General features: G+C 41.4%; 1 protein-coding gene across 2 annotated transcripts; it reads right to left on the reverse strand.

Moving 5' to 3' along the window:
- Positions 1-858: 858 nt before the first annotated feature.
- Positions 859-24,246, reverse strand: ddx61 (DEAD (Asp-Glu-Ala-Asp) box helicase 61). Of its 2 annotated transcripts, XM_061674278.1 has the most exons (13): positions 24,086-24,246; positions 18,757-19,394; positions 18,583-18,646; positions 13,082-13,186; positions 10,163-10,292; positions 9,849-9,995; positions 7,755-7,849; positions 7,565-7,687; positions 7,355-7,483; positions 7,015-7,195; positions 6,838-6,939; positions 3,144-3,352; positions 859-1,530 (listed from the first exon to the last, which is right to left on the reverse strand). In XM_061674278.1, exons 2-12 carry the CDS (start codon positions 18,903-18,905, stop codon positions 3,153-3,155), a joined length of 1,425 nt encoding a protein of 474 aa, XP_061530262.1. In that variant the 5' UTR covers positions 18,906-19,394; positions 24,086-24,246; the 3' UTR covers positions 859-1,530; positions 3,144-3,152. The 2 variants fall into 2 exon arrangements, with proteins under 2 accessions (XP_061530262.1, XP_061530263.1); XM_061674279.1 differs by lacking the exons at positions 18,583-18,646; positions 18,757-19,394.

Genomic DNA, 24,246 nt, shown 5'->3' on the forward strand with positions numbered 1-24,246 from the left:
TGGCGCGAGGCACCGCACATTTCCACGGTCATGTCACTCTTGATACATCTGAACTTTACCGTGAAAAAGAACGGACGCCACGTTTTTTCTGCGTACGCACCTTTTGTACATGAGGCCCCAGGAGAAGCTCATCCATGCTTTTATCTCAAGTAGACTTGACTATTGTAATGGTCTTCTGACTGGACTCCCTAAAAAGAGCATTAAAGAGCTCCAGCTCATTGAGAATGCTGCAGCTCGGGTTCTGACCAGAACAAAGAGGTCAGAGCATATTACTCCAATTCTAAAGTCTTTACACTGGCTTCCAGTCAAGTTTAGAATAGATTTTAAAGTTCTGCTACTGGTCTATAAATCACTTTACGGTTTAAGTCATGAATAGATGAATGAAATGCTAATGGAATATAAATCCAGTAGGGCTCTGTGATCGACAGGCTCAGGTCAAATAGTGGAGCACAGAGTCAAAAGCAAATATGGTGAAGCAGCATTCAGCTATTATGCTGCACACAAATGGAATAAGTTGCCAACAAGTGACATCAGCCCCAAGTGGGCATGTTTTAAAGTCCAGTTTAAAAACTCTTCCTTTCCCCCCCATGGTTTTTTGGAGCATTTCCACTTTTAAATATTTCTTGCACTGTGTTCGGTTTTAATTGTATTTTTATTTGTTCTTTGTTTTAATGTTAAAAAGCTGTTATTTTTCTTTGTTTTTAAATGCTTTTAAAGCACATTGAGTTACCTTGTGTATGAAATGCGCTATATAAATAAATTCGCTTTGCTACGGAAGTGTTTTTTGTATATACAAAATATTAACTCCCATTATGTTGTGCATGTGTAGCTCATAAAAAAAATACTGAAGCAAGAACATAAACCTCAAGTTACTTTTATTCTCCCAAAAGGCAACGGCATCTTATAGAAAAATTCTTGCTCGTCTCGCTTGCTGCTATGGAATAACGTGGTCAAACAGACAAAAAAAAAAAAATAGTCAAATGGCAAGACCATGACAAGTTTCTAACAAAATGTCTTGTTGATTGAAACAATGTTTATCTTTCACTCTTCTGGGAAGTTTTTTTTTTTTTTGCCCAGTGGTGCTGCCATTGATAAGAAAACTATGGATGTTTAAATGAGTGCAACTGAACTGAACTGGCCTGCTTGTCAAACTAGGTGCGTGTGTGTTAATAATGTACCCATAAGCTGCTGCTCAAAATAAATACACAACTGCCATTTGTTATTGCATAAATTGTAGCAGTCACTATTTAAAAAAGGGGGAGGAGGGGGAAAAAAAGGGGGAAAAAGTTGGAATGGTGGCCGATAAAAAGAATGCATCACACAGATTGAAGTTTACCCCCCCCAAAAAAAGAATAAAAAAAGTAAGTTACCATGGCTATTATTTAGCCTTTTCAGCTGTATCCATCACTGTTGGTTGGTTTACATGGCAGCCGGTAACCAGAATGCGCATGTGTGTGACAAAACAGGCAACGGTTGTAAACTTAGTGAAACAGGACTCTTCTAATTGCGATGCCAATGACGACATCTTTCCTGAAAAACAAAGGATATAAGGATATAAGTTGGGTACATGCATACCTATTTCTAACATCTTAATCCATTTTTAAAAAGTGAGAAACCCCACAGCAGGAAAAAAAAGCCATATATGGTGTGCTAGAGATGACCAACACAGAATCCAATATGTAAAACATAACTAAATAACTTATGGGACAAAAACTGAACAAAACCAGTTGCGCCTCTATTTGTACCTGGTGATAGCCTGAGCTTCCTAATTGGCTATTGTTGCATTTCACGCCACAATCAGGGAGAACGCAAACATAAGGATCGTAAATTTTGGACACTTAACATTTACAATTGTGACCATCCAGCACGAAACCAATCAGCAGTCGCACAGCCATGTTTTGAACTATAAACATTTTCTGAAAAGGGATTTAAAATGCTTTACAATGATGTATCAGTTGTGGTACTAAAAAAAAAAAAAAAAAAAAAAAAAAAAAAAATCTGGTGAAGATAGGTCAATTTAAAGATCGGAAGCTGTGTTTCAGCATTAGCCCAGCAACAATCGACCACCATGATGGACCGTATTACAGCCTCTTGTTGGTTCATGCGTATAATGACGTAAATTTTAATTAAATCCACAGCTGCAGAGAACCCCAATCTTTCTGTTGATACAAGATATGATGTGGTTTTCCTTGTTTTGCGCACGGCAGCAGTCGATTAGTGTCGCTGATTTCTCATCCTCAGACTTTTCTCATGGAGATTTTGCTATACCCTCTCAATGAAAGCATTTACTGTATTTCCAAGGCATTTAAGAAACATCAATTCCACCCGGGATGTGACGTTTACTTATTTTTAAGGTGTTTGAATCAATCTGAAAATGTTTTTTTTTTTTTTACAAAAAAGGCAGACGGAGTAGTGTTGTGCGATATGGCCGAAATTTTATACCGCAATTACAATATATCTTAATTACACTTACAAATCTGCACATTTTCTTCTACTTATTAGGTATACCAGTTACAGGATATGAAACAGTATGGCTCAAATTAGGCCCAATGCTCTACTTCGTTACCTCAGAGCATCCCAATGACATTTTTGTTGACTGCTGTTGCGCAGGCCAAAGAAGGTCACCCTTCACCTTTGAAACCAAGATAACTCCCCCTTAATCCTCTTGATGCTAGAGGACTCCATCCACTAGCAGTTGTATTACACGCTCTTTCGGGCTAGATCCCTGTGGCGCATTAATACACAGCAGTGACGGCTTTTATAGTGCATAGTGTATAGAATGCGAACACACCTCTGATTACAAGAGAGCGCAACCTCCAAAGTCAAATCCAAAGTGTTACAATTTGTTATCCAAGCAAAATGATAAATGATGGAAGAGGAGAACTAATGTCCCAAAAGTCCACCACCACAGAAATCTAACAAAGAGGAAAACTGTTGTGATAACCATTTAACAGGAAATTTAATTTATTGCCACATTGGAAAGCATCTGGATGCTCAAAATAAATAAATGGCTTTATTTTAGTTGTATTATACAGCGGTTAAATTCCCATCAACTCCTATTTTAAAGATAGACATATAGATAGAGAGACCGATAGATATGGCATTACTAAAAAGGTTCAAGGAGGTAATCCAAAGCAATTTACCACATTAATTCAGGCTGCTCCCTGTTTTGTGTTTGCTGGTCTGTCGTCGTTGGGGTCCACAGAGTGAAACTCTGCTACGTACAGGCTCTTGTCGATGTTGCCGGGGATGGGCTTGATGTCGGTGACCAACTGGTCCTCGATGCTCTTCAGACTGTGGCGGTCCTCCGACGTGATCAGGTTGATGGCCAGACCCAGGTGACCGAAGCGCCCTGAAAGAGAACAATACATATGGAAATCAAGTGCTATGAACGCAGAAATACGTGTAAAATGATTATTCGATTAAGCCAAGCCATTGTTCTGTCACTATACTTCAGTGGCATCAATAGATGAACAAAGATACATTATTTTGTGTAAATACATTTTTGTTTGAGCAATTACGTAAAATTTTATAATTTCCCACAGCACACCTGAAGAGCGCTCATGGCACACTAATGTGCCCCGGTACACTTAGAGTAAAATAAAATAAATAAATTAATTAATACAATTATAAAAAATGATCGAGGGCTTCGTCACCCCGGGGATCTGCTTATTTAACTCATTCACTGCCAGTCCTCCCACTTAGATACTGTGGCTATATACAGTAGCTGCCTATCAATGGCTTGAATTAGTTAACTGTGAAGCTTAACTGAGCAGACACACGAGAACAACGCACTTATGTCATCAATGCGGGGGAAGGGGGTGGAAGCTCTTTTTTAATTAAGGAGTGAGAAGATGGTGACAACAGGTGGTAATGCACTATTATAGTTTGCAAACCACCACTGAACAACCATGATGTGATAGAAGTACAAGAAGAAAAATGTGAGAAAAAAAGAAAATACTGAAAGTGTGGGAGCATTTCAGACTGAGCAGAAAACATCAGTGACGCGTAACACAGACCTTGCATTTTACAAGAGAACGTCGCTCAAGCATGTCAATCTCGCAACATCTCTGACCTGAGAAAAGGTCAAATTGACGTACCGGTAGCGCAAATCAGTGAGATTAACGTTAATGTACCTTTCTAACATAACATTAGCCCTGCGGAGGTCTAAGGTTTCTGTTTATTATGACTACCAACAAATTTGTGGCCAGTTTATTCCGACAGTGACCACTACAGTATGTCCTAGACTATAACGTGACTTCATTCAGGATGCTTGTCATATTAGTCAGGGGGCAGTTTAGCTCAGTGTATGCCAATAGTTAAGCACTGTGAGACATATGGTCAGTGTACTACCATCTGATCTTTAAGTGGCTACATTTTGAGTCAAGTACTGGAAGTGAAAAAAATTATTGGGAGTGATGTGTTTGCCACCGGCATGTCTAAAGAGGTTGTGAAACGTGGCAACGTGGTCAGAAGACTTTAGAGTAAAATGGGTCATGTACTCAAACTAAATGAAGGCAATATTTGTGTTGCCTCTCGAGGTGTCTTCATTTTAGTTTAGTTAGTCTCATCTAAGCTCATAAATGCACAGGCATGAACCTACTGCATTATTATGTCGCATGGTAAAACGCGAGCTGCTCAATTGCACAACAAAAGTTGTTTAGGCCTTTTAATTGCCTTATTTTTTTCATACTGACAAGTAATGCTAAGTTTAAACTGAAGTGTATTTATATTTGTGTTTTATTTTTATCTGTTTGAAATTGTCTCACTGAAAATGTTTATAAACAAGAAAGTACTGTTTTCTGCTCAATGTGAGTTTAAGAAAAAACTGTTGAGTATCTAAAAAAGGAAACCAATTGGTCATTCATTATTTAGTGAAATGGCTTACTTTCTCATGTATTCGTAATTGCTCTTTAATCAAACAAAATTAGTTTATCCGAATACTTGGTTATTTTTAGTAGAATACTCAAATACCAATACAGATATCCGATAGCTGCAAGTGATCACTTGAAAAAGTAAACGCTTGCAGAGACTTCTAGAAGTAACGGATATTGATATTTGTTTCCTACCTTGTTAAATCGGTGTTGATAATATTTGCAAGACACAGTTAACACGATCAGTGTCTTCACCTAGCTGACTGTGACTATTACACTTTACACCGATCTCATCGGCTTGGTCGGTATCGGCCGATAATTAGCATTTTATGCTGATCGGCTTTAATGTCATAATTCGCCAATCTTGATCAGCTCCGCAAAAGACATTTACTCCACGTCGCTGTCGTGTACCGATCCAAAAGCTAGTTTATTTTTAGCCTTGTCACGTGTCTTGTAATGTAGTACTGCAACTATCTGACGGCCAATAACGTTTTATTTAAATCTTATCGGTGAAAAATCATTCGGCGGTGTGGGACATTTTTGCGGTGCCTCAGACAGACAACACGTAATGCCTGGATCAGACTACAAGACAAATTCGGTCTTTCACGATTGCACTACCCAATCTTGTATTCTGATAGCACCGCATCCCGTCTTTCGCCAACACTGGCCTTTATCTTGTCAAATCAAACGCCACCGGATACACTCATTACCATGGCGACGAAAACAACAATAGATTGCGCACATGTATTGCGTGGGGGGAAAAATAAAATAAGGAAAATCGTGTGGTGTTCATCAACGATGCTCGGGAGAGGACGTTCATTCACGGATTGCTTGTGGTATGTACATTTAATACGATACGGCTCGCAAGCAGGCAACAAAACGTTCTGTTGCCTAGCAAGCTAGTGCTAGCACTAACGGTTGCACATAAACGCTGCGGCATTCTGTTGAATCATGCTCTTAAGTTTCAGTGTGTGAAGTGATTCAATTACAATAAAGTAATTTAATTACACTAAATTAGCATCTATTATTTCTTTCATGTTGTAATATTGGTTTGACCTGACTGAAGATTTAAACTTATGTCAGTGGCCAAACCTCGAATGCCCCCGAGAGGTCATTGTTTTACCTTTTGTCTAAAATGCTAGAGAATATTTTTTTAAGATACTCAGTATACAAGTATATACAGTAAATGAACAAGTAATTTAAATAGACATTGCTCCATCTTGTGATCAGAAATCGGTTATCGTTTTTTTTAACTCTCTGATCGGCCCCAAAAATCCTGATTGTGTAAAGCCTAATGATTACTAATAATAACCAAGGGGTAATTTGAGCAGATGTGTTATTTCAGAAGTGCGAATCAAACTGGTAGCCCTTCATATTAAAAATAAGTGGCTCTAAGTTTTAAAAAGGTTGGTAACCTCTGCACTAAACAGTGAACCCCACCTATTTGCAGTTCGCGAGTCACAGTTTTACCTATTCGCAGTTTTTGGGGAAACCTACCCTCAGCTATTCGCTGAAAAACTTGAAATCTTTCTGTAATGCCCTAAAACGCCACAAGATGACACCGAATAGCCATGAATTTTCTAATTTGCTGATTTACAAAATAAATAATTGAAAAAAATGGGGGGAACGGGGTTTCTTGATTACAATGTCGAACTATAGTTATTCACTTGCATTCCTGAACAGAAAATTGTTTTAGTGGCTGAATCCCACCACAAAATTGGTTATAAAAAGATGAATCCAATTTAAAATTCCTCATTCTTGTTTAAAATGGTAAAACGTCAAGAGCTGAATAAAATGTAAAGCCTGCATTAAAGCACTTCATTATGCTGGATGTTCTCTCTATGACAGATGGTCAAATACATTTGTTAAACAATGTACATGAATTGGACCTTTACTCCGCTATTGGGGAGTGACTATATGGGGGGGATGGAATACGTGGGTAAAAGGAACTGTTGGCCATTACCTGATCTTCCAATGCGATGCAAGTAGGTTTCTGCACTTTTGGGGAAGTCAAAGTTAATGACTACGTTGACCGCCTGGATGTCGATGCCCCGTGTGAACAAGTCTATGAAAATAAAATGTTTTAACCACCAAATTGACTTTCAGTTATTAAAAACATGCACCAAGTTTCTCTACCAACCTGTGCACACCAAATTTCGGCACAATCCGTTACGGAAGTCATGGAACACACGGTTCCTGTACTCTTGCATCATCTTGGCGTGGATGTAGAAGCACGAGTAGCCCAGCTGGGTAATCTTCTTGGCCAGGAGCTCTACCCGCTGAGTGGAGTTACAGAAGATGATGGACTGATTGATCTGAAGCTGTAACACAAACATTATAGAGGTGTATGCCGTGTATACAAATAGTTGTGGGGAAAAAAAGCATCATAATTTTGTGACCATCTCTGGATCTTTAGTGGTACTTGATTCAAATAAAAAAAACAAGGTTAGAACAGAATGGAATAGGAGCTTAACACTTACCCTTGAAAACAGCGTATTGAGACAGTGGACCTTCTGCCTTTCAGTCACATACGCATAATACTGAGTGATGCCCTTCAGAGTCAGCTCCTCCATAAGGTTGATCTCATAAGGCTTCTGCAAGTGTTTGTTCTGGACGGGATAAAAAAAAAAAAAATGTCTGAAAATGCTTTTTCTTGTAACCCAGAAGTTTGGAAGCTAAAGTCATCATACCATGAATGTCTGCACACTCATGGGGAACGTCGCGGAGTAAAGCAGAATCTGCCGGTTCTTCGGTAAGAAGCTGATGATGTCTTCAATGATGGCCACAAAGTCTTGTGAGAGGAGCTTATCTGCCTGAAAGTGCCAATCATGAAGGGGAATCAAAAGAAAAGATGCTTTTAATAACCCAAGAAAGGCCTACCTCATCCATCACCATCATTTGTATCTTGTCGACTTTAGCCAGACCCTTCTTCATCAGGTCTAGTATTCTTCCAGGTGTGGCGATTATTACATGCACTGTTGGGACAAAAACAGCGAATCAATTATTACACAATACAAACTGATTCCTCTACCTTTGCTAAAAAAAATAATTGCACATGCCATACTTCCTCAGACGGCAATATGCCTTGCCCTTAATTGAATGATGCTCAGTTGAGAGGGGGGAAAGAAAAAGAAAAAAAGCACCTAACCCCAAACTGACTTTTCCCCATGAGAATAAAATAGCAGGTGGTGCCTATGGATGGCAATACTGAATAAAATAATAGGAATTACATTTAAGTGTGAATATTTTTCGAGCAATGTTTTCAAAAGATACAGTATTTAGTACTAAAAGATGTATGTGTATATTATATATATATATAAAACTTTGCACCGATCTGATCAGCCTGATCGGTATCGGCCGATAATTAGCATTTTATGCTGATCGGCTTTGTCATAATTCGCCGATCCAATCAATGACGTCATTGATCGGCTCTGCAAAAGACATTTACTCCACATCGCCATCGTGTACAGTATATTTGAATTCAAAAGCTAGTTTATTTTTAGCCTTATTGCGTGTCTTTTGACGAGGTACTGTAAATATCTGACAACCAATAGTTTATTTTTTTATTTTATTTTTTTTTAAATGTCACACAACACGTCTGAGACATACAACATGTAATGCGTGGATCAGACGACAAGACAAATATGGTCTTTCATGATTACCCCATGTCAGACAACTGCAATAAACCTGCATTCCGATACAACCACATCCCGTCTTTTACGATCACTGGGCTTTATCCTGTCAACTCAAACGTGACCGGATATACTCGTTACTATGGTGATGACATCGCGACGTGTGTATAATAAGAACAAAATAGGGAAAAACTTGTACTGGTGGTCACCAGTGCTCGGGAGATTATGTTCATTTAAGGCTTGCTTGAGTTATGTTCACGTACTTCTAATACAATGCGGCTCGCAAGCAGGCAACAAAACGTTATGTAGCCTAGCAAGCTAGTGCTAGCAGTAACGGTTGTGCGTAAATATGCGAGCATTATGTCGAATCATGCTCTAAAGTTTCGGTGTGTGTGAAGTAATTTAATTACAATAAAGTAATTCAACTATAGTAAGTTAGCTCCCATTATTTCTGTCATGTTGTAATGTTGGTTTGACCTGCCTGATTAGAATACATGCCCTGACTAGAGCAATGATTTCCAACCTTTATGGAGCGAAGGCACATAGTTTACAATTGGAAAATCTCTTGGCACACCAGCAAACAAATGTCACAAAAAGTAGTTACGCAGTAATTATTGTATGTACTTCCTGCCATCTAAGAGAAGGGCATTTATTTGTTCTGTCACTGGCATACACAGAGGAACAAATAAAATTTCTTGTAAATGAATTATTTTTTGAGCAGTTAAGTAAAATTTGATCATTTTCCACAGCACCCCTGAAGATTGCTCATGGCAGACTAATGTGCCACAGCACACTGGTTGGGAATCAATGCACTAGAGAATGAATACTTTAAGATACTCAGTATACAGTACACAAGTACAGTGGGTACAGAAAGCATTCAGACCCCCTTAAATTTTTCACTCTTAGTTATAATGTAGCCATTTGCTAAAATCATTTAAGATCCCCCGCCCACACAATGTACACACAGGACCCCATATTGACGGGAAAAAAAACAATTGTTGACATTTTTGCAGATTAAAAAAGAAAAACTGAAATATCACACAGTATTCAGACCCTTTGCTCAGTATTTAGTAGAAGGACCCTTTTGAGCTAATACAGCAATGAGTCTTTTTACGAATGATGCAACATGAAAACCTATTGGTTGTCACCAATAGCACCAAGCAGAGATTGAAATTTTTTTCTGTTAAATGTTTTACTCCTTAGCATGTGTACCTACAACATTCTGAATTGGTTTTAGGCGGTTTGATTAACAAGGTGAAGAGACCCCTCTGTCCTCCTCCATCTTTCTGTATGTGGCCCTGAGTGGAAGTCGTATGGAAATGTCTTCACTATAGAGAAGTACCCGTCTCGTCGAGCCGCAAGATGTCATCCCTCAAGTTGGTGCCGCCGGTGGTGGCCATGACCTTGACTCTTCCAAGGTGCTTGCTGAGTTGAATACTGATCTGGCTCATCTGCAGGGCCAACTCTCGTGTGGGCACTATGACTAAGGCTACGTGGAAACAAGTGGGGAGGGCTTATGAAATGTGAGGGTTGATGACATGCGTGGACAAAGTTAGTCCATGTTCATCATTAACAATAATCAAGTGGCAAAAAAATAAATGAGTAAAATAAAATAAAAAAAATAAAAACATTGAGGAGGAGCATGCAAACACTGACCTTGAATGTGACCCTTCTTTAGGTCTATTCTCTCCAGGAGAGGGATGAGGTAGGCTCCACTTTTGCCTGTTCCGTTTTTGGCACGGGCCAAAATATCTCGGCCTGACAAGGCGATGGGGATGCTTTCCTCCTATGAGCGAGCACATAAATTAATGAGTCATGTTCACTCTTAAATATCAAGTATGAGATTAAAGCCAATAAACAATAGTAAAAAATTCAGCTTCTGCAAACATAACTTGAAATGCATTAGGGATGTCCTGATCCAGTTTTTTTTTTTTTTTTTTTACTCCCAGTCACTTCATTTTCAGTATCTGCCAATATAGCATCCCAATCTGATATCTGCAATGCAGTTAGAAGCAAAAAAAAGAGAAAAAACGAGAAAAATTGAGTGCATCCAAATTGTATCTATTGTTTTCATTTTTGTTGTTAATTAAAATAAAGATATCCCAACATACTATGTTTTTATATGGCTAAAGGTCTAGCGCAGCAGTGGTTCAAACTAAGTAAACAAATGAAATTGTTTTGTAGTATACATTATCGGTGGTGTTGCACTAGTGTTGACACGATACCAAAAGTTTGACTTTGATACTATACCTGCATAAAGAACCTTGATACAGGTACTGAAATGACACAACAGTAACAACTTAAAACATCAGTAAAAATCTGTGGAATAATAGCTTTTGTATTTATTTTAAAAAGTAAGGATACTAATTAGAATACTTTTGATTAAAAACAAAAAATACATTTTGAACACTTTTAAACACTTCAGAACATTTGAACAAAAAATATTTAACATTTTTAAACACTACTAAATCTTGTATACTGCATATCCAGGACCGTACACAGTCTTAGGCAACCTCACCCAGCCGCAGGAGGTGCAGGCTTCAATCTATGGATTAATTTACCTTTGCCTAATTCTGTTTTCAAACCAGGTAACAAAAAACTCAAGGTCTATGAAAGCAGATGAAACAGATCTCAAATGTGAAAAACTCAGCACTCAATTTTGCAAACAAACAAATAACATGTATGACTTGTTCTTTTCTTATATATACTAGTCTACTACTGTATGACTTGTTCTTTCTTGTATATACTTGTGCACTGTATACTGAGTACTGTATCCAGCCATTTTCTGTACTGCTTATCCTCACTACTGCCACGGGCATGCTGGAACCCATCCCAGCTCAAAATTATTCTCTAGCATTTTAGACAAAAGTTAAAACATCAATGACCTCTAGGGGACATTCAAGGATTGGCCACTGACATAAGTTTGGGTCAGATCAATATTACAACATGACAGAAATAATAGGTGCTAACTTACTGTAATTAAATTCCTTTATTGCAATTAAATTACTTTAATAAATACTGTTAATGACATGCTTACTCTAACTTTCTCACTGTCCCGGCTATATGGACGGTTGTTGCCCAGAGTTTGCGTCCGTTAGGCTTGTCCTTTTTTTCCCCCCATTCTTCAGGCGCCCGATCCAATTTGTGTTGACGCATATAGATGACTTTCCCCACGACATACTTCAGTTTAGCACAGACTGCAAATAACTTGCGTGTTGTTTGTCTGAGACATCTCAAAACAGTCCCACACCGATGACGTGTTTTTTAACCGACAAGATAGAAATAAACTTTATCGGCCGTCAGATAGTTACAGTACTGTGCCACAAGACCCGTGACAAGGCTAAAAATAAACTAGCTTTTGGATACATACACAATGGTGACGCGGTCTTGTGCAGAGCCGGTCGATAACGTCATTGATCGGATCGGCGAATTATGACATGAAAGCAGATCAGAATACAATGCTAAATATCGGCCGATACCGATCACACCGATCAGATCGGCATAGTCTAGTATGGACATAGTTTTGGTTTCTACTTTGTGCAATGTACTTCTTGTGCGCGTACAAGAAGTACATGAAGAAGTACAAGAAGAAATGTAATTAAGTCTTCTCTTGCATGCTATTTATATTTCCGATATCCACAATTGCTGCTGAAACGATACAAATTTCCCAATTGTGGGACCAAAATGTTATCTTACATTACAAATATTTATGAATAATGATAATATACTTTTAACCTTCCCACGTTCTGAAGTGACGGATCAGGTGACATGAATTCATTTCCGGTTCAGACGGGCGTCCTGTGTGGACGTGTATTATTTTATACTTATATCTCTAAACACTAACGGGCCTGTTATTTTGTTATTGAAAGTATGTTACTTTCTGCGAAAACAAGGTTCCAGCCAGACTTATGTGACAAGTGTACTGTATAACCAAATCACTTTTGTTTTGCGACTGCATTTAACAATCGCTTAGCAATTACCATGGTTTTGACAGTCTTCGCCTAGCCACTCCTCATCCTACCTTCATGACTCTTGTAAGAAGCATGACAAGAAGTGTAGCTTATTCGCTACCATGGAGGCGATGATCAGTAACTTATACTGCATTGACACTGGTCCAAAAGAGAACTCTCTCTTGGCACCTTGGGGGGGTGTAAAAAAAAAATAGCATGCACCAAGCAGCTACTCAATGTGGACGTGCTGGTAATCTCAGACGCTGGATATTTTTCCCCCAATATCAGACACAATCACACGGTCGTAACTAGTCAACGTTCAGTGATTTCCGTAACTAAATATGGACATTCCTTAACATTTGACAGCTCTGATCATGTCATCAAGTCATAGTTTGATCGTGAACGGCGCATACAGAGTAGGCCAGCAAACCAGTTTTTGTCTAAAATGTGTGTAAAAGGGTATTTTGGTGATTAACTACATAAAAAGTTATTTTTAGGTGATGTGTCCAGTATGTGCAGAATTTGACTTTCGCTGCAGTTTCTTTTAATGTAACCCCCTGTGAAAGACAGGGGTCTACTGTTGAATCAACCAGTCAAAAAGCAACAGTATACATGTGAAACATACCTGTATAGGTGATGGCTTCTCCCATCCCATTTCAAAGATCCCCATGAGGAGTTCCCTCTTGAGGCAGTAGTCTTCAAATTCATTTCCCTTGGTAGAGGTAACATCCTGGGATTGGAAAAGCACAAGCATGGCTTCAGCGTATACCTGTATATGCATTTTGGTAAAAACTTTGCTTATAGCGGGACTTCTGGTGGCGTGCTACACAACAGGGCAGCTCTGGGTATCAGCTGCAAAATTTAATATTTCAAAAGTCTGACTCATTGAAACATCCATCCATCCATTTTCTGAGCCGCTTCTCCTCACTAGGGTCGTGGGCGTGCTGGAGCCTATCCCAGCTGTCATCGGGCAGGAGGCGGGGAACACCCTGAACTGGTTGCCAGCCAAACGCAGGGCACATAGAAACAAACAACCATTCGCACTCACAGTCATGCCTACGGGCAATTTAGAGTCTCCAATTAATGCATGTTTTTGGGATGTGGGAGGAAACCGGAGTGCTCGGAGAAAACCCACACAGGCACGGGGAGAACATGCAAACTCCACACAGGCTGGGCCGGGAATTGAACCCGGGTCCTCAGAACTGTGAGGCTGATGCTCTAACCAGTCGGCCACCGTGCCGCCACTCATTGAAACAACTATAGCTAATTCTTTCTTGTACATCTCTTTCATAATGAGAGGGGATTAAAATAAAGTAGGATCCGGACTACGAAACAATACTGAAAAAGAAACCGATGAAGCTGTGGCCAGCCAAAGCTCAACGAGGTCAAGATCGAGTTTGGAAAGGAAACGAAACTTCAGACTCAATCGACAAAGTGATAAGCGAAGTTATGATTATAGGGATGGCATCGCTTCAGGTCGACCCGACAAAAGACTTTTGGTGGAACTGAAAAAAGACCTGTGGACATCTGTGCGTGCTTTCAGGCTGATCACGCCTGCATCTTTTGGTCCTGCCCCTCCATCCATTTTCTGGACGGAAGTGGCAAAGATTATTTATATACAGTACTTATAAAGGTCTTAAATTTTTATGTCTGTGTATCATTCACAGCCCTATATATTGTAAATATACCAGAAGGACTGGATAAACTTATGACTTATCTTTTTAAGGTGTTGCTGGCTGCGAGAGAAAAAGCTATCACAAAATATTGGCTACAGAGAAACCAAAATTTAGGCATTTTTAATCAACGTTATAAAACATCTACATGTAGAGTACCGTATTTTCACGACCATAACGTGCACTTAGAAGTCTTAAATTTTCTTCAAAAGGGACGGGGCGCCTTATAATGCGGCGCGCCTTGTGTGCACCGAGTTCCAAAATGTGTAAATGTTGTTGTGCGACGAATGGGCGCTCCGCTTGACTGACTGGGAGCATTTTCTCCCGACAGGCTGCTTATACAGAGGAAGGCAGACGTGACTGAGGACAGCATGCGGAGGTAAAGGGGGAAGGGTGCGCGTGACAGAGAGAAGCAGGAAAACGATCTTCGCCAAGTCAAGACGACGAAGCGGAGTTTCTGTGGAAACAAGGCGAGGTGGCCCGAGTTGGAAGACCAACTCGAGCAATGGATTAATGAGCAAAGAACAGTCGGGAGAAGCGTCTCAACAGTCACCATTCGACTGAGTGCAATAACTTTGCAATCATTCCAGGAGGCTTGACGAAGGAACTCCAACCGCTGGACAGTCCACCACGGAGTAAAATTCACAATTACATGTGTGTGTAGATTGTGGAATGGATGTAGCTGCCAGTGTTCAAGGAGTACGAAACAGCCTATGACGACAGCGAACCCCCCTGCCCTCAAGGAAAAACATCAGATCTACGCGATTCACGTAAATGGCCTAGTTTGAGTTCAAAACGGCAATTTGCATGTTTTTCGTCCGTCTTTGGAGACCCTACACGACTCACTTACACAAGGGGAGACCTGCTAACCATCAAGGAGGCTACTCCGGACTTTCTGTCACCAACTTTCGAAAATCTGCTCAGTTTTTTCCTCGAGTTACTCACCGGAGCGGCGTCCGCGGTTTTCGGCGCATGGATGCGGAAGCGGCGCCACAGAGGAAAACGAGCCGGCATTCAGGTGAAACTCCGCAAGAGAGGACACAGATTGGCGTTCCCGTCGATCCACCTCGCGAATGTACGCTCCCTACCCAACAAAATGGACGAGCTTCATCTTCTGTTAAAGACCAGTAAAGACTTCGGACGTTCCGCGGCCATGTGCTTCACGGAGACCTGGCTTTGCGACGCTGTACCCGATGGCGCCGTCACGCTTCCCGGCTTCAACATTCATCGAGCAGACCGCGACATGGAATCATCGGGGAAAACGAAGGGCGGCGGGATATGCCTCCATATAAACGAAAAATGGTGTACGGACGTCACGGTGCTCAGCACACACTGCAGCCCGCATTTGGAGTCGCTGTTTTTGAACTGTAAACCATTCTACTCGCCACGTGAGTTTGCATCGTTTATACTGGCTGGAGTCTATATTACACCGCAAGCTAACACGAACGCCGCATTACTAACGCTCGCCGAGCAAGTCAACGAAATTGAAAAAAAACACCCGGACTCACCCCTCATTATTCTCGGGGACTTTAACAAAGCTAAACTCAACCACGAACTCCCTAAATACAAGCAGCACATCGACTGTCCTACCAGGGAAAATAATACTTTAGACCACTGCTACACTACGGTAAAAAACGCATACCGTGCTATACCTCGTGCAGCCCTGGGCTCGTCTGATCACTGCTTAATTCACTTAATACCGACGTACAAGCAAGAACTTAAATGTGCGAAGCCCACAGTGAAAACAGTCAAAAAGTGGACCAATGAAGCCAAGATGGAACTTCAAAGCTGTTTAGACTGCACAGACTGGAGTGTCTTTGAAAATTCAGCTGGCAGCCTGGATGAATATACGGACACTGTCACATCCTATATCAGTTTCTGTGAAGAGGTTTGTGTACCAACAAAATCATTTCGGACATTGAACAACAACAAGCCGTGGTTCACTCCTAAACTTAAGCAGCTTCGCCAAGCTAAGGAAGATGCATATCAGAGCGGGGACTGGGCCCTGTATAATCGAGCTAGAAACCAGCTGACTAAAGAAATTAACATTGCAAAGAGGATCTATGCAGCAAAGTTGGAAAAACAGTTAAGCGCGAACGACTCAAAATCAGTCTGGCATGCATTCCAATCGCTGACTAATTACAAGCGACGATCCCCCCAAGATGAGAACAATAGCACACTAGCCAACGACTTGAATACCTTCTATTGCAGATTTGAAAAGGACACTTTCACGCCACACACCCACCCGGCCGCACCCGCGACCACAACTCTGACTTCTGCGTTAACCATCCATGAACAGGATGTGAGACGCATCTTCAAACAACAGAAGATTAACAAAGCGGCAGGACCGGACCATGTGTCCCCATCCTGCCTCATAGTCTGCGCGGACCAGCTCGCTCCAGTCTTCACTCAGATCTTCAACAGATCTTTGGAAATGTGCGAAGTTCCATCCTGTTTCAAACGCTCCACCATCATTCCAGTCCCCAAGAAACCTGCGATCTCTGGTCTGAATGACTACAGGCCTGTCGCTTTGACATCTGTGGTCATGAAGTCCTTTGAACGTCTTGTGCTGGACCACCTCAAGAGTGTCACAGGTCCCCTGCTGGACCCCCTGCAGTTTGCCTACCAAGCGAACAGGTCTGCGGATGATGCAGTCAACATGGGACTGCACTTCATCCTAGAACACCTCGACAGTGCAGGGACCTACGCGAGGATCCCGTTCGTGGACTTCAGCTCAGCGTTCAACACCATCATCCCTGAACTCCTTTCAACCAAGCTTCTCCAGCTCAGCGTCTCACCTGCCATCTGCCAGTGGATTTACAGATTTCTGACGGCAGGACACAGCAGGTCAGGCCACCTCATCCACACGCAGCATCAGCACTGGGGCGCCCCAAGGTTGTGTCCTCTCTCCGCTGCTCTTCTCTCTCTACACGAACGACTGCACCTCAGCGAACCCGACTGTCAAGCTCCTGAAGTTTGCAGATGACACCACTGTCATCGGCCTCATCAAGGACGGTGATGAGTCTGCATATCGACAGGAAGCGGAGCGGCTGGAGCTGTGGTGCGGCCGACACAACCTGGAGCTGAACACGCGCAAGACGGTAGAGATGATCGTGGACTTCAGGAGGAATCCTTCGCCACAGCTGCCCCTCACGTTGTCCAGCTGCCTTGTGTCAACCGTCGAGACCTTCAAGTTCCTGGGAATTACAATCTCTCAGGACCTGAAGTGGGCGACCAACATCAACTCCGTCCTCAAAAAGGCCCAGCAGAGGATGTACTTCCTGTGGCTTCTGAGAAAGCACGGCCTGCCACCGGAGCTGCTGAGACAGTTCTACACAGCGGTCATCGAATCAGTCCTGTGTTCTTCCATCACAGTCTGGTTTGGTCCTGCTACAAAAAAGGACAAACTCCGACTGCAACGGACAATCAAAACTGCTGAAAGGATTGTCGGTACCCCCCTACCCACCATTGAGGACTTGCACGCTGCCAGAACTAAGACAAGGGCGTGCAAAATCCTCTCGGACCGTCTGCACCCCGGTCACCAGCTCTTCCAGCTCCTTCCCTCAGGTAGGTGCTATCGATCAACGCAAACTAGAACTAGTAGACATTCCAACAGCTTCTTCCCTCTTGCGATCAACTTCTTAAAGACCTAACCTATAATTCTATTACAACAAGCTGTACATTTTTTGACTTGAGTTCGTTGTCACATTTCTGTGGGGCCAATTATGTATTACTCGTGCACTCACTGTAGTTTTCTCGCCATGCTGCACTATTTGCATATACTGGCCACTCCTGCCAGAGTAGCATCTGCTCCATTTGCACACTGATTGAGGAGTATCTGTAACATTTGCACAACCAACATTGTCCCAGATGATCGCACTACTCGTCACTTTAAACCGCATACACTCCTTGAACTCTCAGCGCCCTTTGCACAATGGTCATTGCACCGGACTATTGCAATATTCGTCATTTGAACTGCTCCAAGTGCTAGAGGACACTGCATCTTTTTGCACAATTGTTTTTTGTCAATGTCTTTATGTCCCCAAAGTGTTCTGTAAATTGACTGTCTGTTGTACTAGAGCGGCTCCAACTACCGGAGACAAATTCCTTGTGTGTTTTGGACATACTTGGCAAATAAAGATGATTCTGATGTATTCTGTCTTGCATTGGACACAATTGCGTTGTTGCATGGATTAGTCCTGTACTTTGTTTATTTATTTATTTATTGAGAGTTTAAATTCTATCCCACCGTCAGTATATTAAAAAATTGCAAGACAAAAAGCAAATAACTTTTTTTTATAGCAGTGACCCACAAACATTTTGTCACGAGGTGTGCCATGGAAAATAATCCCTTTTTCACACAAATGTACCTTTATTCATCAGTGCCAGCAAAGTATAGTGACAAGGGAAAATAATTATATGCTCTTCCCTTAAATTGCTGAAAGTACTTTACCGATGTTTTTATTCTGTTGTCTTTTGGAGGAAGCTCCAGACACGTTTTCCAATCATCCCCAAACCTAAAAAAAAAAAAAAAAAAGAAAAAAAAGAAGAAGAAGAAAATACAATTTTAAAGAGCTTGACGAGAAGCGGCTTTATACTTTGAATTACATATCAAACCAAATCTTACTTTATACCGCCACTGCTCTGAGGAATACTCCTCCTCTTCTGGGGCTGCTGGCCACTGAATCCTGCAGACTTGCTGCCTCTGAGCTGCCCGTTCGTTGCTGTGATCAAGTCGATCATCTGTGCTGGGTTTGCTGCTCTTGCTTTTGCCATTTTTCTTTTCTCTCTCTTTTTTTCAATTTACCAGCGCAACTGATGCTCAACAGTGATTTGTTTCTTGCTCACTGATCAATTAAGACTAAAAAAAGTTAAAAGTGCACTGCACTTTGAGTATCGGTCAACAGGCCCCTTGAAAATAAGAGTCCTGTGCGTGAAATATGATTATTTACAAGATAATGCTCCCAAAAAATTGGAGAAATTAACATTCAAATGAATAAATAGATCAAAAATATGTGACTTGACACACCCTTTTTCTTTCTTATAGGGCGTTTACCTGAAAGTCCGATTATCTTTGCTGCAATAGAAATCCTGTTCATTGGTGTCTTAGACTGTAGTGTCTGATGCGTGCTACATGTATAAATTCAGTTTCTTTGATTTTTGCACTACTGTGAGTGTTTCTTCCACCTGGATGTTTTTTCCTTTTTTCTATTTGTTGAGATGATAGTCTGGAAAGTGCTTTTGGATTGGCCAAATCCAGGTTAGCTGCAATAAAACAAGATTTTTTTTTAAAAACCTACACAAATGCAACAACAAAAATAAATACTCCTGGTCACCTGTTGTCAGTCGGTCAAATGTCACCTGGCATCAGAGATGATTAAAATTGCTTGTTTTTTTTTCCAAATTCTAGTTGGATTTTTGCATTTTTAATGAATTGATTTTGAAATGATTCCATACTTCAAAATAAGTATGTATGATTATTGCTGACATTGGCAGCTCTTTTGTTCTCATATTGAGAGTTGACAGCAACAGATTCCAAATGCAAATAGCACACTTGAAATTAACTCTACACCTTTTATGTGCTCCTTGTAAATGGGATAATGAGGGAATAACACACACCTGGCCATGAAAAGCTGAGCAGCCAGTTGTCCCATTACTTTTGGTCCCTTAAAAAGTGGGAGGCACATATACAAATTGCTTTAATTCCTTCACAATTCACCTAATTTGCATGTCAATACCCTTAAATTAAAGATGAAAGTATGCAGTTAACGCACATCTTCGTTTCATTTCAAATCCATTGTGGTGGTGGTGTTTAGAACCAAAAAGATGAGAATTGTGTCCATGTCCTAATCAGTGATGCATGTAACGCATTACAAAGTAAAGTTACAAAGTAACGCGTTACTCAAAACATGCAGTCCGGTGAAGTCATAAGTAATCTAACACGTTACTTTTTATATTAAAGTAGTCAGATTACAGTTACTCTGAATTATCTGCCACTAGCTACTAGGCTTTACACGATCAGGATTTTAGGGGCCAATCACCAAGTTTAAAAAAATTATAACCGATAAGATGGAGCAATGTGTCCATTTACAGGTCTTGTTCATTTATTGTACAGACTTGTGTACTGTACGACTTGTTCTTTTATTGTACATACTAGTGTACTGTACATCGAGTACAGTATCCATCCATCCATTTTCTGTACTGCTTATCCTCGCTAGGGTCGCAGGCGTTCAATCCCCGGCCCCGTGCTGGAGCCCATCCCAGCTCAAAATTATTCTCTAGCATCCATCCATCCATTTTCTGAGCCGCTTCTCCTCACTCGGGTCGCGGGCGTGGTGGAGCCTATCCCAGCTGTCATCGGGCAGGAGGCGGGGTACACCCTGAACTGGTTGCCAGCCAATTGCAGGGCACATAGAAACAAACAACCATTCGCACTCACAGTCATGCCTACGGGCAATTTAGAGTCTCCAATTAATGCATGTTTTTGGGATGTGGGAGGAAACCGGAGTGCCCGGAGAAAACCCACGCAGGCACGGGGAGAACATGCAAACTCCACACAGGCGGGGCCGGGGATTGAACCCGGGTCCTCAGAACTGTGACGCTGACGCTCTAACTAGTCGGCCTCCGTGCCGCTATTCTCTAGCATTTTAGACAAAAGTTAAAACATCAATGACCTCTAGGGGGGATTCAAGGATTGGCTACTGACATAAGTTTACGTCAGATCATTTTTACAACATGACAGAAATAATGGGTGCTAACTTACTGTAATTAAATTAATTTATTGCAATTAAGTTACTTTAACAAATACTGTTCATGACATGCTTACGCTAACGTTCTCACTGTCCCGGCTATATGGATGGGTGTTGTTTAGAGTTTGCGTCCGTTTGGCTTTTCCTTCCACCACCCCACCCACCCTGCGTTGCTTGAAATGCTCCTCCTCGTGTACATTCTTCAGGTGCCCGATCAAATTTGTTGTGTTGAAGCATTTCGATGACGTTCCCCACGACGTACTTCAGTTGTGCACAGACTGCAAATAACTTGCGTGTTGTTTGTCCGAGACACCACAAAATAGTCCCACGCCGACGACGTGTTTTTTTTTACCAACAAGATTGAAAAATACTTTCTTGGCCATCAGATAGTTACAGTACTGGACCACAAGACAAGGCTAAAAATAAACTAGCTTTTGGATTCATACACGATACGGAGTAAATTTATTTTGTGGAGCCGATCGATTACGTCATTGATCCGATCGGCGAATGACGACATGAAAGCCGATCATCATAAAATGCTAATTATCGGTCAAAACCGATCAGTTCGCCGTAAAGTCTACTGGTTACTTTTTTTGTTCACGAGAACCAGAGCTTGATATGCTTTTCAATAATAATAATAATATGCTATTTATGCTCAGGCAGTAGATATTAATCAATAACAAATTACAGTGCTTGGGAACATGAGACAAGTCAATAACCAAGACACTTGATTCAGTCACGGAGCATGTCATAAGTGTAAACCGATTTTCAGCCTTTGTTTTAGTAATGACTAATAAAACAGAGGAAACACACTATATTATTAACTATCCATAACTAAAATGCACATGACGACTAACTACAATTCAACTACAGTTCGATGATCGACTTTGTGGTCGTGTCATCGGACTTGCGGCCGCATGTGTTGGACACTCGGGTGAAGAGAGGCGCGCAGCGGTCAACTGATTATCACCTGGTGGTGAGTTGGCTCCGATGGTGTGGGAAGATGGCGGTCCGATGTGGCAGGCCCAAACGTATTGTGAGGGTCTGCTGGAAACGTCTGGCGGAATCCGCTGTCAGACGGTTTCAACTCCCACCTCCGACAGAACTTTGCTCATGTTCCGGGGGTGGCGGGGGACATCGAGTCCGAGCGGACCATGTTCCGCGCCTCCATTGCTGAGGCGGCCGACCGGAGCTGTGGCCGTAAGGTGGTCAGGTGCCTGTCGTGGCGGCAATCCCCGAACCCGTTGGTGGACACCAACAGTGAGGGATGCCGCCAAGCTGAAGAAGGAGTCCTATCAGGCCTTTTTGGCCAGTGGGACTCCTGAGGCAGCTGATGGGTACCGGCTGGCCAAGTGGAATGCAGCCTTGGTGATCGCTGGTGCAAAAACTCAGACTTCCGGGCGACTTCGAGGAAATTCTGGTCCACCATCCGGCGTCTCACGAGGGGGAAGCAGTGCACCATCAACAATGTGTACAGTGGGGATGGGGCGCTGCTGACCTCGACTCGGGACGTTGTGAGCTGGTGGGGAGACCTCCTCAATTCCACAGACACGCCTTCCCATGCGGGAGCAGAGTCGCCCAACCAGTCTACATGTGTTTTGTGGACTTGGAGAAAGCGTTCGACCTTGTCCCTCGGGGGGGTCCTGTGGGGGGTGCTTCAGGAGTATGGGGTACCGAACCCCCTGATACGGGCTGTTCAGTCCCTGTACGACCGGAGTCAGAGTTTGGTCCACATATCCAGCAGTAAGTCGGACTCGTTTCTGGTGAGGGTTGGACTCCGCCAAGGCTGCCCTTTGTCACCGATACTGTTCATAACTTTTATGCGCCCTGTTAAAAGTTTTGCCATATCAATGTGGCTCTAGTGAAATCTAAATAAAATAATTCATTTAAATATAAAAATCTGATTTAAATTAAAAAAAAAAAAAACATTTTTAACCATCCCTAAAACCAGGTGACATTTGACTGACAACCAGTGACCAGAGTATTTAAAAAAAAAAAATTATGTATTTTAAAACAGACTTATTATCTAGTTGCTTAAATACAAACTGGTACATTATAATTAATTCCACGATGAGGAATGCGTAAGCATACTTTAATGCGTAACGGTAAGTAATTTTGTATTATCAAGTGAAGGGGCTTGGATTTGCAACGAATATTCTTTAATTAAACAGTTTTGATTCATTTAAGATTTTTTTTCCAACACATAACTGAACTCTGCTGAAATCCCAAAATACGCCATAGTATAGTACGAGTTACAAATATTTTAATTAAAATGAGAATACGTGCAAAGCTTATAGTAATTTAAGTTTTATTGGCGTCCCCCCACTATTAAATTAAATGCGTCACTGTCAACTTTAGTCATTTGCATACATTTCGTGGGGTGCCTATGCTGGTTGCTTTTTTAAAATCCAAAAAGTAGACAGGGTTACTGATTTTACACTTATTATCTTCAAAACTAAATGTGAGAATATCTTTGAGCATGTATCTTTTTTTTTCTTCTTTTTTTCATCGCTATCATATTGATAGTGATTATTTTGGTCACGATAATTGCTTTGCACCATTTTGCCCAACAACTCGAATAGCTTTTTCAAATGGAGAGAGTTAAGAGCTAATAGTCGGCTGTGATTTTAAAATCACTGCCGCCTCTGATTAAAGCACAATTTCAGCTATTTAAGTTTATAAAACAATATTGGGTTACAGCGTTGCTGTAAAGAGAATTAAAAGCAATGCCTAGCAGACCTTCACTGTGGAATACAAATTTTCATTTACCAACTTTATCAGCTTTGATGTGATGCCGAAACTACAAGCTAAGGGAAAGCGAACAATAATTGGCGTTTCAAAGAAGTCATTTCAATGCTTCTGATTGACACTCTAACGGGGGGGGGGGGGGGGGGGGGGAGTTAGCACACTTACTTAGCAATGTAGCCCTGTTAAATGTTTTGCCATATCAACGTGGCTCTAGCGAAATAACATTGACGCCGCGGTCAACTCAAACTCGTTTTGTGAAACCCCCTCATAAGGTCATAGGCATGCCGATATAAAGAGCCTTGGTAGTAATTTCTAATGCACTTTTTTTTTTTTTTTTTTTTAATAGTTGTGAACTTTTCCCCAAGTAGACGAATGAAGTTAGCATGCTATGAGCCTCGCCCCCTTCGCTGTTTAAGCTACGGCGCTTAAGAAGTTACTGGACTCAGTTGGCGAACCTACCTTGAGTTTGCTATATCCATCCAAAGTATCTTTTGGTTCATCCGCTTTTTAACGTGGTCTTTGTGAAGCGTGTAACGACCAGTAGGTTTTGAGAAATCCGCTTTCCTTCTAATATCACTTCTTTTGTCCCTCTCGCTTTCAAATTATTGACAATTCAACAT

Source organism: Phycodurus eques, chromosome 4 (assembly GCF_024500275.1).
Source record: "Phycodurus eques isolate BA_2022a chromosome 4, UOR_Pequ_1.1, whole genome shotgun sequence".
NCBI classification, from domain to species: domain Eukaryota; kingdom Metazoa; phylum Chordata; class Actinopteri; order Syngnathiformes; family Syngnathidae; genus Phycodurus; species Phycodurus eques.